This window comes from Ursus americanus, chromosome 3 (assembly GCF_024610735.1).
Source record: "Ursus americanus isolate L20-20 chromosome 3, mUrsAme1.1.p, whole genome shotgun sequence".
Classification (NCBI taxonomy): domain Eukaryota; kingdom Metazoa; phylum Chordata; class Mammalia; order Carnivora; family Ursidae; genus Ursus; species Ursus americanus.
Window position 1 is genome coordinate 32,935,326 of NC_142129.1, and position 15,882 is coordinate 32,951,207.

A 15,882-nucleotide genomic window follows, 5' to 3' on the forward strand; every position below is an offset into this window, starting at 1 on the left:
ACTTTTTCAAGGCTGAGGAAGGCATAGTGTAGAAGGAATAAATGTGTCTATCTGTATGTTAGTGACAGTATGTGAGTGGTGGTATGGAATTTAGGAAAAGCACTATCAGCCAATCAATCACGAGCTGGGGAAAAAAAAAATCCAAAGCAAATTATTCTGAGTATGTGTCATAGAAAACCACTACTCCCACTATGACAGAAATACCTCAGACTGGGGAAAAAAAAAAAAGAAATCTCATGATCTGCTAAACTAGGAAGAATTAATCTACTACAATTCCACATTTGCTTCCTTTTTCAGAATAGATAGCCATGAAAAAATTGTTAGAAAATAAAAAAAAATTCAAGTATGAGCATAATATTTGTTAGATTCACCTCAAAAGAATATAGCTTACCCAAATTTCAGTTAAAATGACACTTCTCTTTTCTGAAAGATAAAACTCCTGCATGAATTGAAAACCAGCAACTTAAATTTGTTGTTTGCTTGATTTATTTAAAAGTGTCATAAAAGGGGCACCTTGATGGCTCAGTTGGTTAAGCATCTGACTCTTGATTACAGCTCAGGTCATGATCTTAACGGTCTTGAGATTGAGCCCTGCGTGGGGCTCTGTGCTGTGTGGAGCCTGCTTGAGATTCTCTTTCTCTCCTCTCTCTGCCCCTCCCTGCTCACGTGCTCTCTTTCTCTCTCTCTAAAAAAAAAAAAAAAAAAAAAAAAAAAAAATAAAAAGTTTCATAAAATGTATCCCTTAATTACAACGAAAAGCTTAGTTTCCTGTCTTGCCAGAAAAAGCTTTTATTTTTGTTTGAGGCTTTATTCGTGGAGACAGCGCCCCCTGCTGTGATAAATGCTCAACTGCAGACGGATTTTTTTTTTTTTTTTTTTTTTGCTCTCTCAGGGAAAGGATATGAAGAATAAAGGTACAAATGTTGAAGTGAAAGAGACTTTATTTTGAATATACGTATCATTCATTCAGTTTCATTTTTATAGTGCATAGGTGTATATGGAAGTATATAGGGAAAAATAAACATTAGAAGTATCTAAGGATGGAAGTGTACAGGCAAAGAAGACATTCTATATATACCCTTGAACAGGTTTAGAAGCACCATACGACAGTATCCATTAGAAAAGAATAGGTTCATGCAAAAAAATCTATCCAAACCATGGTAGGCAAGCGCAATCAGTACAAGTTATAGTTTCTTGGGTACAAAAAGTATACATGTTCTTTGGATTGAAAACATAAATGAGTGGCCTGGCTTTTATATCCAAGTCAGAAATCATCTATAGAAGTAAAAAGTGGATGCCACATGTGACAATAAAGTATTTAAGGCCACAGATAGAGGTCACCAGCTTACAAAGAGAATGCTGAGAGGTAGGGCAAGTTAAAAAAAAAAAAAAGATAGAGAAATGCAATAAAGCCACCTCTTCCTAAATAAGAGGAAATGCAAAGGCATTAGAATGATAACAGCTCTGTACTCTGCTGCGTTTCTCTTTTCTTTGTCAAAAGAATTCACTATCACTACAAAGTTCAGTGAATAAGATAAGGCAATAAACGCAGAGCCTTGGCATTAGGGCAAGTTTAATTTCCTTTCATTTTACACAAGAGGGGAAAAAGAATATAGAACCAGCAATGCACACCTTCCCACTCAGCACACTGATTTTTAAGTGTTCATATATACTGTTTGTTTGGCACAGGGGGATAGGCATATGAAGATTAATTAAACTCAAGCTTCCACCTCCAAGATTTTACATGAGGAAAGCCAAGGAAAGATAACATTCTTTACTGTTTTAAAGATCAAATGCTTAAAGCAGGTTTTAAAAATTGAGATGAAAAAAATTGATAAGGAAAAACAGCAAAGAAAGATACTGAACAAAATCTCCTGGTTTCCTTTACAGTTTCTTTTTTTCCATTTATTTTTCCAAATTGCATTTAAGAGTAGAAATGCAGACCATTTAGGATAGCTCTGGCTCAATATTGCTTGGTACTTTCCTCTTAAGACATCATCTTCTTACACTCCACTGAACAGAAAACCATCCCTTCTACTGGCATGAACTTCTGCCCGATGAGACACTTGCTGCAGCATGAACACAAAAAGCACTCTGTGGACGCATGCCAGCTGAAATTGTTATAGGTCACCCGCTGCACTTCAGGGTCAATGGCATTGTGGCATCCTTGACATACCTGTTAAGTTGATTACACAAATAAGAGAAGAGGATGAGTGATCAAACTGTGATGGTAATATTTTCATGTTAGAACAAACAATACCTTTCTTTCAGATGGCAAATTGAGAATGACCACCTCAAAAATATGTAACTGAGAGTGACCTTCTAGTTAATCTTTTAACAGTGGCCAACCACTGTTAATGGATGTCTATAGGCTGAGCACTATGAGAAATAACAGATGAAGACCAAACAGGTGATTTGGTGCTTGTAGGATATCCCCATGGTGTCCGAGGCAGAAAGTCTTGATGGCGAGTTTCAATGCAGTTTCATTCTAGTGAATTATAAAGAAGTTTTATGATTTTTCCTTTAATACCAAATGCTGGTGAAGATGTGAAACAACAGGAACTCTCATTCATTATTGGTGGGAAAGCAAAATGTACAGCCACTTGGGGAGACAGTTTAGCAGTTTCTTAGAAAACTAAACATACTTTCATCATACAATCCAAAATCGTGCTCCTCCTTGGTATTTACCTAAAGGAGTTGAAAACGTATGCCCACAGAACTTGCACATTGATATTTATAGAATCTTTATTCATAATTGCCAAAATTTGGAAGCAACCAAGATGTCCTTCAGTAGGTAAAGCGATAAATACGCTGTGATACATCCAGACCATAGAATATTAACCAGTGCTGAAAAAGATAGGAGCTACCAAAGCATGAAAAGACACGGAGGAACTTTAAATGCACATTGCTAAGAGAAAGAAGCCAATCTAAAAATCAACATACTGTATGATTCCAACTGTACGACATTCTGGCAAAGGCAAAGCTATAGAGAAAATACAAAGATTAGTGGTTGCCAGGGGTGGGATAGGGAGGTGGGAGAGAGGAACCGGTAGAGCACAGCAGACATTTAGTGCAGTGAAAATATTCTCTACGATATTATAATGATGGGTATATGTCATTTGCCCATTCTATACATTTGTCCAAACCCACAGGATGTACAACACCGAGAATGAACCCTAAGGTGAACTACGGGCTTTGGGTGATTATGATATGTGAGTGTAGATTCATCCTTGGTAAAAAAAAAATGTAGCATTCAGGTGAGTGATGTTACAGTGAGTGAGGTTATATAGAAGTGTAGGGGTAATATGGGAAATTGCTGTGTCTTCCTCCCAATTTTGTTGTAAACCTAATACTGCTCTTTAAAAAATAGTCCTAAAAAAGATTCTTCCTCACTCATTAAAGCTTTGAAGTGGTAATTTTACTAGTCTTACCTCTGACACATGAGATTATTAATATCACTAATTTCTAGACAGTATGAAATGAAAATCATATTCAAAATAATTAAGGACTCAATTTAAAATACTGACAGTGTTTGAGAATAATTAGTTTGCACTAAAAATATAACTTATAGTTAATTGGCTTCTGTTCTAAGTCATAATTTATGTATAATCTAATATTGTAAAACATTAATACTTATATTCTGTGGAATTCAGTGTATGTTGTGTACAAATAAGTATATGGCACACACACACATCCACAGACACACATAATTTTCTTTAGCTGAACATGTATATTAAGAAAATAAATGAATAGCCCTCAATATTTTAGCAGAAAAAAAAAACTACCCTATCAAGACTTCCAAAACACTAGATAGTCCATAGGCCTTCTTGTTTGTGCATTTTCTGAATGAATGTGACTATCTAAAGTTTTTGAGTATTTTTTATAACAAGTAAAGAAAGCAACACATTGTCCTGCATTACATAAAAATGCCTAAGCTTCAGCACTTTTGGTTTCTTAATGTGAATCCCTGAGAGAAGAGGGTAGGTCATTAAGCCTGAGCCTTCTTACTTGAAAAGACCTTCAAATGTGGCTGCTGTTCAGTGGGAAAACTGGTTTAGGATGTGAAGTGAGGCCTTGTTACAAATATCCACTTCAAACGTGCAATATACTTTCTATGCTTTTTTTTCTTTTAAGATTTTATTTATTTTTGAGAGAAAGAAAGAGAGAGGCAGAGGGAGAGGGAGAGAGAGAACCTTGAGCAGGCTCTGTGCCCAGCATGGAGCCTGACACAGGGCTTGATCCCAGGACCCTGAGATAATGACCTGAGCCAAAATCAAGTGTTGGACAGTTAACCAGCTGAGCCACCCAGGTGCCCTGATTTTCCCTACTTTTTAGAGCTACATGGCTTCTAGTTACAGAGATTATAGCTGCTTAAATCCCATGTCAACCTAGTGTTTAATGAGAAGCAAGGGAGATATTCTCTTTCCATGATCAATACGTGGCTATTCCTGAAAACAACAAAAATGGGTGTTTAAATTACAAATGTGCTCTTAATTTGTAGCTGTATCATGCAAGCAATTGCTTTTGCATATATTCATATTTTGTAGATTTATATTTAGAATGTTGTCCTTTGTAGTTTACTATGTTTCATATTAATTTTTCAATATTTTAAATTTGTTTGTGTAAAATAGAAGCATTTCCCAATTTTTTTTAGAAAAAATTGCTTTTAGACCATGCTTTTAGACCATGACCTATCTTCTTTATCTCAGCCCTCTAAAAATACTTGTGGGTCTTTTTATATCTTTTGAAACTCATATTTTTATTTGTAATTTTTAAAAAGGATGACTATTATTCAATTATATGTAAAATTAAGGAAATTGCTTAGGTTAAAAAAAACCCTAATGAACACACTGAATGGTATAGGAATTTAGGGTTTGTAGTTTCATAATAATTTGTCATTCATCCCAAAGTCTGACAGTCCCAGCTAAAACCTACTGCCCCTAATTCTTTATAAATCTGAAAGTTGCCTAGGCCTCCTTGAGGGTCTGGGAGATGATGTGCTTTACCACTTTCTGCCTGGCATTTGATTCTTTCTGGGTTCTTAAACTTCCAATATTTTAATTTGTTCTGATTTCCTTCAATTTCTCCTCCCTCTTTTAGTTTATTTGTATACACAACGTGAAAAAACTCACAACACTTATTGTAATCAGCTTTCTAGCAGGAGGTTCCTGTGAAGTCTCAGAGATGTGAATTCAGGGGGTGGCCATTTGAGACCAGAATTCCAGAGACCATTCAGAGACAAACTAAGTGTATTTCCCACTATCCTCTAAGGCATTTTTTTCCCCCACAGAAATGCCCTGTTTTGAGTTGAGTTCTTGCCGTCAGGTCTACAAATAATTTGTTTGAAGATTAAAAGATCTAAGCAGACTGATGCCCTGAACTAGACAATCTTCAAAATTTTATATCATTTAGTATGTGGCATGGGTAGCTCTTTTTGCCATTAGCTGACTTGTGCAGGCAATGGAGAGAGTTGTTCATTTTAATTTTATACAAAGGAGAATAGTACATCTTACTGAGAAAGTAAACTTTCTAAAAGAAATCATGCCACATTATAAAGCTGAATAATTTAGAGACTTTCTCTCTCTGTTTTAATAAAATCTCTGGTTATTCCTTTCTATTGGTTAGTTACAATGTAATGAAGAGAAGCTTGTAACAGTTATCTAAAGCCACTCCATCTGTTTAAAGCTTTATTCTGTAAGTGTTTATTAAGTATCTACTGTGCTGTTCTAGTGTTGGAAATAGAAAACAAAGCAGACAAAATTCCCTGCCTGCATGGAATTTGCATCCTAGTCCTTGAGAACAAGGTCACACAGCCCTACCATAAAATACACATTATGATAACCATCTACCTTTAAAGAAACTGTAGCAATAATATTCAGAGAAGCGGTTTTTAGCTAAATAATGTACCAGGTCACATGGTGATTCATTATCCTTTTCCCGGGTATAATTCATTATCCTTTTCCCATGTTGATCCCAAAGCAATAGAAGATAAAGAAGTCACTTGAACATTTCCTAAGGGCAGACACTGAGAGCATGGAAATAAAAAGGAAAGCTCTATCCACCAGCTGCTTATAGTCCAGGGGAAGAGACAGAGGGGTGGTACTATTTACACATGGATGTGCCCGATGGGAGCACAGAGAGGCATCCTAGCCAGAGAAAAAGGGGTGAGCTTGAGACAAAAAAAATCAAAAAAGGTATTCCAAAAAAGTTAGCCTCCACTGAGTCTGGGGGAACATATAGGCATAGTCAGGTAAAACAGGGAATGGGAGGGTGCATCAGACAAAGGAGTTAGTGAGTAGAAGACCAAGAACGGTGCATACTAGAAAACAAGTAACTTGTTAAATATAATTTGCGTTGGGTAACTAGTAGAAGAGGGTGAACAGGCAAGAAGGGGCTGGATCTGTTAAGCAAAGGCTTAATGATTAGGTTTGCATTTCAGAAAGATTATCTTCCATCATTATGGAAAGTGGCTTTGGACAAAAGGAAGAATGGAAGTGGGGAGACCAAATTTGAGGGCACTATAATAATCCAAATGACAAAAAATAAAGGTCTGAAGTAGAGTAGTTGTAACTGTGAGGATATGAGATTTACGGATGAGGCAGAATTGATAGAAAATGACAAATTATACTCAGGGAATGGATAAAGGTTGAAACCTGGCACTGGCATAAAAACTCGTTACCTTATTTCCTGTAGTACCACACTCCTAGAACAATAGAAACACGTCACTGTATTCCTTAGCCAGGAGCCTGCTTTATGTGATTGCTCTGGGGAACTTTAGTACATATTTTCTTGCTTATAAAGAAGTAAGTGTCTATCATTTTAATATCTCTTGGATTAAGATCTTTACTATATATGGTCAACTTTCTTTATCTACCCTTTATCTAGATTGCTTATCTCTTGGCCATCATGCAATAGCAGCTCTGTGTAAGCAGGGTAGAGTCAAGAAAAAAATATACTCTCACATTAAATATTTGAATGTTTGGCTGATGCAAATAAATCTAAATACACAGGTCAAATTTTGTTATAGTCAATTCGATGAGAGTTTAAGAAACAGGCATCGTACAATCTCCAGGTTAAAAAAAAAATGAAGCCACAGCGGGGGGCTCTAGGAATATGAACAGAAACCATAAACACTCAGAGCTAAAGAATACAAACAGCTCCTAAAAATCTTAATGTAAATGGATTAGATGAGAACCAATCACTCTCATTCCCATTAAAGCACTTTTTTTTAGTGGGGATTTGATGACTAAGTAGCACTTAAAATCTATAGTGTAAACTGTACAGATAGAAATCTTGAGGTGGCTCACGGTCAATGCATGTTATTGTTTTTGAATTACCTGGATTTTAACACCCTATGGTAGGAATCACAGGTTTCCTACTTAAGCGTAGTCCTTTCTGTTTCTCATTGGTTTAAATAAAGGCATAGTGTCAAGTCCTAAAGCAAGTCAAGGCAACCATACCCCCAGGATGCTTCTTACCACAGCATGATTCTTCACATAGCAGGGCTTGCACACGGGCTTGTCATTGACCATCACGTATATTTCCCCAGCGAGGATGTTGTCACAGTCAAAGCAGCAAAAGTGTTTCAAATGCCAATTTTGGTTTTCTGCCTGGGTGTACTCATTGCTGAATATCAGCTGGGAAGAGGGCAAAAATAAGATGAATCATGTATTTTCCTTTTTGCTACAAACAACAAAGCTAGGTTCTGTAGACCAATAAGGGATTTAGATCCACAAGTACAAATCAACCCACTTTCCTGGGCTCAAAGCCTGAAAATAATCTAATGCTTAAACTCGGGTTGTTATTTAGTTTAGTCCAAATCAATCTTCTAGGTTCCTGGACAGTTTTTCATTAGTCAACACAGTTAACACGGACACTCCAAATAACTGAAGTTAAAAGTTGTTTTTCCACTCAACTCCTCTGCATGTAAATAAAGAGACTGATGCTTGGTTAATTCATGTGGCCTTTCTGCTAAGGATGGCCTGGTTGAGGATGGTAAGGACTCTATGGGGGCACCAGAAGGAGCCTGCCTGCGGGAGCCGCAGAGAACGTACCTCATCACAGCCAGCACATCGTGGTTTCTCACTGTCACAGTAATGTCTGCCACAGTACAGCTTCCCATTCTTCCAGAAATAAATCATGTCAACCAGGAGTTCGTGGCAGGTACTGCAGGTGAAACAAGCTGGGTGCCACAGTTTATCATAGCCGGCCCTTTCAGCGTAGATGGCTGGGTCACCTTCCTTCATACTCTGTTTGCAGCAGTAGCAGGACTGAAAGGGAAGCCGTCCAAAACAATACGTCATCGTAAGACTGGCATTTCTCATCATCAGTGTTGTAGGAATTCAGAGAAACAACTTCCAAGAGAAAGAGTTCCTACTAAAATTAGTAATTTGGCCACAGAGACAATAAGATGTCAGTATTTCTGGGAAACGGAATTTCTTGGCTTTCTCCAGGCTCTTCAAACCTAATTCTTGTGCCCTGCTGGTAATGGAGCACTGTTTCCTGAATTAAAGTCACTTACAGAAAAAGGGCAACAACAATTTTCACCCTAATTTTAAGTGGTTCTCTCAAAATCATTACCTTAGAGCTTATTAGTACCTTTTCTCTCTCTTTTTTTTAAACAGGATTAACTAAGCCTTATTGGTTAATGTGCTAATTGTATCTATGAGAAATGTATCACACACTAAGTTTAGCTCTTATGTTTTTTTCATCTGTATCACAATTCTCTTTTTACTTTCAAGGCAAAAAAAGACTTCAATTTCCCTAAGAGAGATTTTTAAAAAATAAGATTTGATTATATAGTTGACCCTTGAACAACACAGGGGTCAGGGGTGCTGACCCCACACACAATAAAAAAATCTATGTATGACTTTTACTTCCTCAAAACTTAACTACTAATAGTCTACTACTGATCTGAAGCCTCACCAACAACATAGTTAACACATATTTTGTATGTTATATGTATTATATACTGAATTCTAATAATAAAGTAAGCTAGAAAAAAGAAATTATTAAGAAAATCATATGGAAGAGAAAATACATTTATATTAATACTATACTGTATCAAAAAAAAAATCTGTCCTTAAGTAGACCTGGACAGTTCAAACCCATGTTTTTCAGGGTCAACTGTATATCCACATAAATTTAAATCATGAATTTTAGGCATGTTCTCACAGAGCAAAACTGAATTAACCGAAGCGTATATTATTCTCGTTTATAGGGAAAAGATAAACAACACAAAAATTTTGTTTACATATTCTAGATGAGTATGTTGCTATTCTAGCACGACACTGATGCTGCCTACCATGCATTCATAAAACTCACAATTATCCTTGGCAACAGATAATCAGGAAACTTGGCTTTAGATAGAGGTTTCAAACATGATGATTCGCTAAAATAAACCTAAACTATTTCCTTCACTTACTCCTTTTGGAAACAGAGGAACAGCCCCCCCCCCCCCAAAAGTGTTCAAAGAAAGAGAAAGAACCTGTAAAAATAGACCAATGGGGCCAATGCCATGAGGTCTGTACTTACATACTGAGTTCTTCTGTGTTCGGCCGATGTGTCCTCCATGGCCCCCACGGCTGCTGTGGTGCTCCTGTCCCCACCAGGGATGTACATTCGGTTGGGGCCTTGAGCATCCATCTCACGGGGAAGTTTGACATCTCCTACTCCCAGAGCTTCGCTCTTATATTTCTTCACAAACTGTTCCATCTCCTTCACCTCTTTGGGAGACAACTCATGGCACTTTGAAGGGTCCTGGTCATGTGCGGGGAGCTGCTTGGCCAGCTGCTTCTTTCGGTACTGTGCCCCCTCTGAGCCTGCCACTGGCTGCTTCTCCTTGGGCAGCATCTGCATGTATTGCCTGGCCTGAACCAGAAGGAGACCACTGTTACCTGGGAGATGCACTGGCCATCAGACAAGCAATATTTTATAACACACATCAGAAGCAAGTTACTTAAGAAAGAAGGGGGTTTTATCCATTTGAAACAGACTTTATAACATAAATATCTTGAGATGTTAACACCATCAAAAAAGGTATTGTAAATAGATTTAGTTCAGTAAAAATAAATACATTTTTTTCTCCATGAAATTAAACCTTTGTTTTCAGTTTATAAGAAGATTTTGGTTACTAATGTTTACCCGTGCTATATCTATAAATGTATAATTGCAAGAGAACACAAATTTTTAGAAGGCATGTTTAAATGTTTAGAATTGCCTATGAATCAGCAGCATTTTTATCATTATATAGAAAAAGATATTATCACAAGATTCACTTGAATGATTTAACTGATCTTCTTAAAAGACTTCCAAATGTCGTATTTAGTTGTAACAGTAAAAAGAGTTTGACAAAAAATTACTTTTTTCCCCCTTACATAGTAAAGTATACAGTTCTACATTTTTGGAGTTCTAAAAAAATGACAGAAGTTCTATTCTTTCAGATATTCTTTGTTATCTTAAGAGAAATCTTGTCAATAGTAAGCTAGAAGTTACTAGATAGATACAAAACATGTTTTTCATATAATTATTAAGAATGTTGGACCATTCCCTCAAAAAGGTTAACATACCTCAGTAGTTAGGAAAATTCTATGAGGTATCTAATTTTACTTTCAAAAACTGATGGGAGTTGGAAGTCAAAGTAACGGGAACCCCCCAAAATAATAGACTTGAGGTTGATTAGGTCATTAAAGGAACTGCCCTAAATAAGTAGCTCCCCAACTTTAACAAAGAGACTGCCCATCCCCTTATTATTTACCAATGCCTGATTCTGGACAGGAGGAGCCCATTCATAGGTAACTGTATTGATGGAGACATTCTTCTTGGCAGCAACTGGATTGGTCAGTATCATAACATTGCGTTTATACATGGGAATTCCATCTGATTTTAGCTTTGCAATCAGGGTGGTATATTTGGTGTCTTCAAAAAGTTTTCCCACTTTTCGATCCTCTTCATTGCTCAAGAGGACATCATGTTCTTCTTGGCCACACTTGCAGTTACGACATATTTTTCTATAATTTTGGAAATAAGTTGGCAATAACTAATTATACCTAATCAATAAGTAAGTATACTCATACATTTATAGTTTATAAAATACTTTTATATACATTTCATATAATGGTATGGAAAGGCAAGCTATTGGGTGGTGGTATTCTAAGTAGCTATCCATAAATTTAAGCAAGGAAACATAAAAATGTACCTTCACATTATAAAACTTTAAAAAGTTAGATTTTGATTAAAAAGTATACGCTCAAGGGGGCATATGTGAGCAAAACCTCATCTGGTATTCCTCATTTTCTCAAATCGAGAAGTAAATAAAATCACCAAAACCCTATTACAGCAAGATTTTATTTTATTTTATTGCATGATAACATTTCATAGCCATTACCTAAGTTTTTTGTTTTGGGGTTTTTTCTAAGTTAGAGGGAGGTTGACATAATTTTTCCAATCAAGGACGATAATCCTAGATGCAGCTTTAGCTTTCCTCATTTCCTTTCCTGTCCCCTCGCTAATTTCCTTTCCTTTCCTTTCTCATTTCCTGTTTATTTTCTTTCTTTCCTTTCCCTTTATTTCTTCAAACATTTAGTGACCACCTACTATGTGCTTCCATATTATAAAAAACCAGATAGATGAAAGTCTCTGGACTTTCAGAGAAATGAAATGAAAGATACCACTAAATGAAAGATACTGCCCCCCTTCCCCAATCTGGTCTAGCAGGTAAGCATTCTTTCATGCAACATGTACGAATGTCCATGTGCTAAGCAATGTACTTAGCTAACATAGTTATAGTACTTAGCTTAGCTTATAGCAATGTATTTAGATTGATACACTCTATAATTGCATTTGTGATAGGAAAGAAAAGTACAGGATACTTTGAGAGGGTCTAATTTTGACTTGGAACTGGTAAGGAAAGGACTCCATAAAAATATTACTCCGTAAGAAACTAACATTTAGATGAGATCTGAAGGATGATGAAACAAGTATGAAGTATGTGTGTGTGTATACTTGAGATGGGGTAAAGAAAGGAGAAGAAAAGCCTCCAAACATTGGATAGAAAGAGTATCTGTGGTGGTCCTGAATTAGGAAAGAGCTTGTGCCCTTAGGTCCCATGATCAGAGAAGGCTGGCATGACTGCAGTGAGGTAAATAAATGGTGAATGACAAGGTTGGAGAGGTGGGCAGGCATTAGACCATGCAGGGACTTGTAGGATACATTAAAGGATTTGGCGTTTACTATAAGAATAAGCGGGAGGCACTGAAGGCTTTTAGGTAATGGAGTAACACAATTAGATCTATCATTCTCAAAAACTGTACTACCTATTATATGTGAATGGATTAGAGGGAGACATAATTGGAAGGAGGGAGACCGATTAACATGCCAGTGGTGCATCCAGTTTGCAAAGTAACATGGATCCTACTACTACTTCACAAGTGGAATTAATATTTTGGATGGTTATTGCTGTGGTCTAGGTAAGATGTATTATAGCTTGGACTAGAGTATTTAACAGTGGAGATAGAAAAAATAATAACAGATTTAAGATTCCTCAAAGGTAAAACTGACTAAACTTTGTGGTTGATTTGGACATAGTGATGGTAAAGGGAAGGCCCAATCTGTCAAAAAAATGAACCCAGGTTTCCAGGATGAATAAGCTGGTAGAAGGAACGTAACTTATTAAGAGAATAAATAGAAGAACAGATCTGAGGTAGCTGGGGGGAAGGCTGATCAAAGTTCTCCAAAATTCAGCTATTGAAAAATTTGAAATGCCTACAAAACAGTGTAAAGATATCACGGAGATTGTAGGATGTGTAGATCTGGTGTTAAAAACTGTAGCCTCGTAGAAAATATAAATTTGGGAGTAAGGGAATGACACATTTGCATATAAATTGAACAGATGACTTTCACCTCCTGGGCAAGATAACAGGGAAAAGGTGAGGACTCAGGAAGGAATCTGGCAGAGAAGCAGAAGCTGGAAAAGGTGACTGAGGAAAACAGAGAAGTAGAGAGACTTTGTGGTGTTAAAAACATAAGCTGGAAGGGCAATGACAGTATATAAACCAAAGGGAAGAGTCTGAGAGTTTAAAAAAACATTGTAATATCCTTACATTGTTCAGGAAGATACTGCAGATATAGATTAACATTAGATGTTGTTAAGCATGCATACTAAACTACCTGGATAACTAAAGAAGGAAATATTACATATAATTCCTAAACTTAGAAAATGGAATGATGATATAAAATGCAAGTAATTAAACAGAAGGCAGTAAGAGGAGAAAAAAGAAACTTAGAAGATTAGGACATGTGGAAAGCACAATTAAGATGGTTAACATAATCCAAATATACCAATAGTCACAATAAATAGACTCAATGCTCCAGTTAAAAGATAAAGGATTTCAGGTTGAATAATAAACAAAATCGAACTATATGCGACTTAGAAGAGACACTTAAAATTTAAGGACAAAGAAAGGATGAAAGCATAAGGATGCAAAAAGATACATCAGGCAAATTCAAACAAAAAGTAAGTTAGATACCTATATTAATATCATACACTTTAGACTTCAATGCTTTTTCCTTTAATAACTATTAAAGAGAATCACTGCATAGTGACAGTTTAAAATCACCTCTATGATGTAACAAGTCTAAAATTAATATAGCTTAATGACCTAACTTCAAAATATATAAGCAAAAATAACAGAACTTTAAGAAATAAATAGACAAACTCATTATAGTAACACTAAAAAATCAGAAATGAAGATTTGAATAACACAATAATCCTGATCAAGCAGACACATAAAAAACATCCTATCCACTGAGTGCAGAACACTTCTTTTTGTGAACAATTGAAACACTTCAGGAAACTGAACGTATACTAATAGACCAAGTCTCAAGAAATGCCCAAGGAATCACCATCAACCACATTATCTGAACAGAATATAATTATGTTAGAAATCAACAGCAAAAAAGGAAGAAATCAGAGAGGGAGACAAACCATGAGAGACTCTGGACTCCAGGAAACAAACTGAGGGTTACAGAAGGGAGAGTGGTTGGGGGTTGGGGTAGCCGGGTGATGGGTATTAAGGAGGGCACGTGATGTGATGAACACTGGGTATTATATGCAACTAATGAATCACTGAACCCTATATCAAAAACTAATGATGTACTGTATGTTGGCTAACTGAACATAATAATAATAAAAAAGTAGCTAGAAAGTACTTTTGAAAGACTCCTAAAAAATCCAATATTGAAACAATCACAATAGAAATTAAAACAAATAACATTTTAAGGAAAAAAGAAAACAAAACTATTACTTCCTGAAATGCAGAACACAACCGAGGGGGTGCTTAAGAGAAAAGGCATAGCTAACATGCTCAAGTTAAAAAGACAAGAGTAAGTTCAACTCAGGAAGTTAGGAAAAATGAAGAATAAGCCTAAAGAACGTGGAAGGAAAATAAAAATATCAGAAACTAATAAAACAAATGTTTGCTTCTTATAAGATGCAGGGGGGAAAAAAGCATTCAATACATTTTAACATCTCTTCTGACTACATTTTGCTTAGTAGTTTTAGCTCCAGAAGGAAACTAAACAGAATTTTAGGAAGGGTTTCTGGGAAAAGGCCCATACTCCACATACATTATACTTAGTGCATTTATTTTAGCAAGAAAGCAACCTTGCCATCACTTCACTCATACAGTTCTCTGGGTAGTAATCAGAGAAGTAAGAAAAATCAAAGAAATTGAAGTTATAAGGATTCATCAGAAAGGAAGAATCTAAACTGCTGTTAATCACAGACACTATGACTGATTGTATAAAAATGTATTAACAGTAAGACTTTAGTAAGTTTTCTGGATTTAAAATTAATAAATTTGGATTTCTCTACATTGCTATATTAGGAAAAAACTAAAAGTTCTTAAATGAATCTCTTTGCCAAATAACAAATTATTAAATAATTATCGATTTTTGTGTCTTGTTTTCTTAAAGTGAGGTATGCAAACTAAAAATATTAGGTTTGAGTCGTGCAATCCCAGAGAGAGAGAGAGAGAGAGAGAGAGAGTCAGAGAAATGGGAGGTGAGGAAGCAAACTCATTTCCTTGTGCACACATTGGTCAGAAATCTTTGGGGCGCCTGGGTGGCACAGCGGTTAAGCATCTGCCTTCGGCTCAGGGCGTGATCCCGGCGTTATGGGATCGAGCCCCACATCAGGCTCCTCCGCTATGAGCCTGCTTCTTCCTCTCCCACTCCCCCTGCTTGTGTTCCCTCTCTCGCTGGCTGTCTCTCTCTGTCAAATAAATAAATAAAATCTTTAAAAAAAAAAAAGAAATCTTTATTTGGTAAGAATGTTCAGGAGAGTTTGCATATTCTAGTTCAGCTATAAAAGCCTCTTGCATCTGGTTATCTCATACTCCCACCCAGTGGAAAGGAGCATATTATTCTACTACAGTATGTTCTTCATTCTTGTTCTTCAGTTAACAAAAACAATATAATTATCCATAAAACCATCACATTGCTTTTGGCTCAAGTTTAAAATCATACCTTCCTGAGGAGAATTTAGTTCTTTAGGGGTGGGAACTTAGTTCTTGATATAGATAAACAGATCCTTACATGGCTGTGAACTAGGCCCTGCATCCTAATAATTAGCAAATGATTGACTAAAGAAGGAAGTAATAAAGTTACAAGGATATGTGCTGAAGGACATAGACTTTGTTCATGTTAATTATCCAGTTCTCGCCAGAACAACATGTACACCATAAAATAAGGGGAGTTAGATTTTAGAATATGAAAGACAAAAAAGTATGTGAAATAAAGTCTGCTGGTTTCTAAAGCAAGAACTATGACAAGCTGTAGAATAAATAAGTTCTATTTACTATGAAAGTATTATACATAAAAAGG

The 15,882-nt window shown here is 36.2% G+C and overlaps 1 protein-coding gene across 1 annotated transcript in view; it reads right to left on the reverse strand.

The window, feature by feature from the left end:
- Positions 1–923: 923 nt before the first annotated feature.
- TES (testin LIM domain protein) overlaps positions 924–15,882 on the reverse strand; it is a 46,484-nt gene continuing 31,525 nt past the window's right edge. Inside the window, exons 3-7 of the mRNA XM_045792798.2 lie at positions 10,757–11,009; positions 9,535–9,870; positions 8,055–8,270; positions 7,479–7,637; positions 924–2,176 (exon numbers count right to left, since the gene is read on the reverse strand). Of these exons, the coding sequence (XP_045648754.1) occupies positions 1,988–2,176; positions 7,479–7,637; positions 8,055–8,270; positions 9,535–9,870; positions 10,757–11,009 (1,153 nt within the window). The 3' untranslated portion in view covers positions 924–1,987. The remainder of the gene's footprint in view (positions 2,177–7,478; positions 7,638–8,054; positions 8,271–9,534; positions 9,871–10,756; positions 11,010–15,882) is intronic.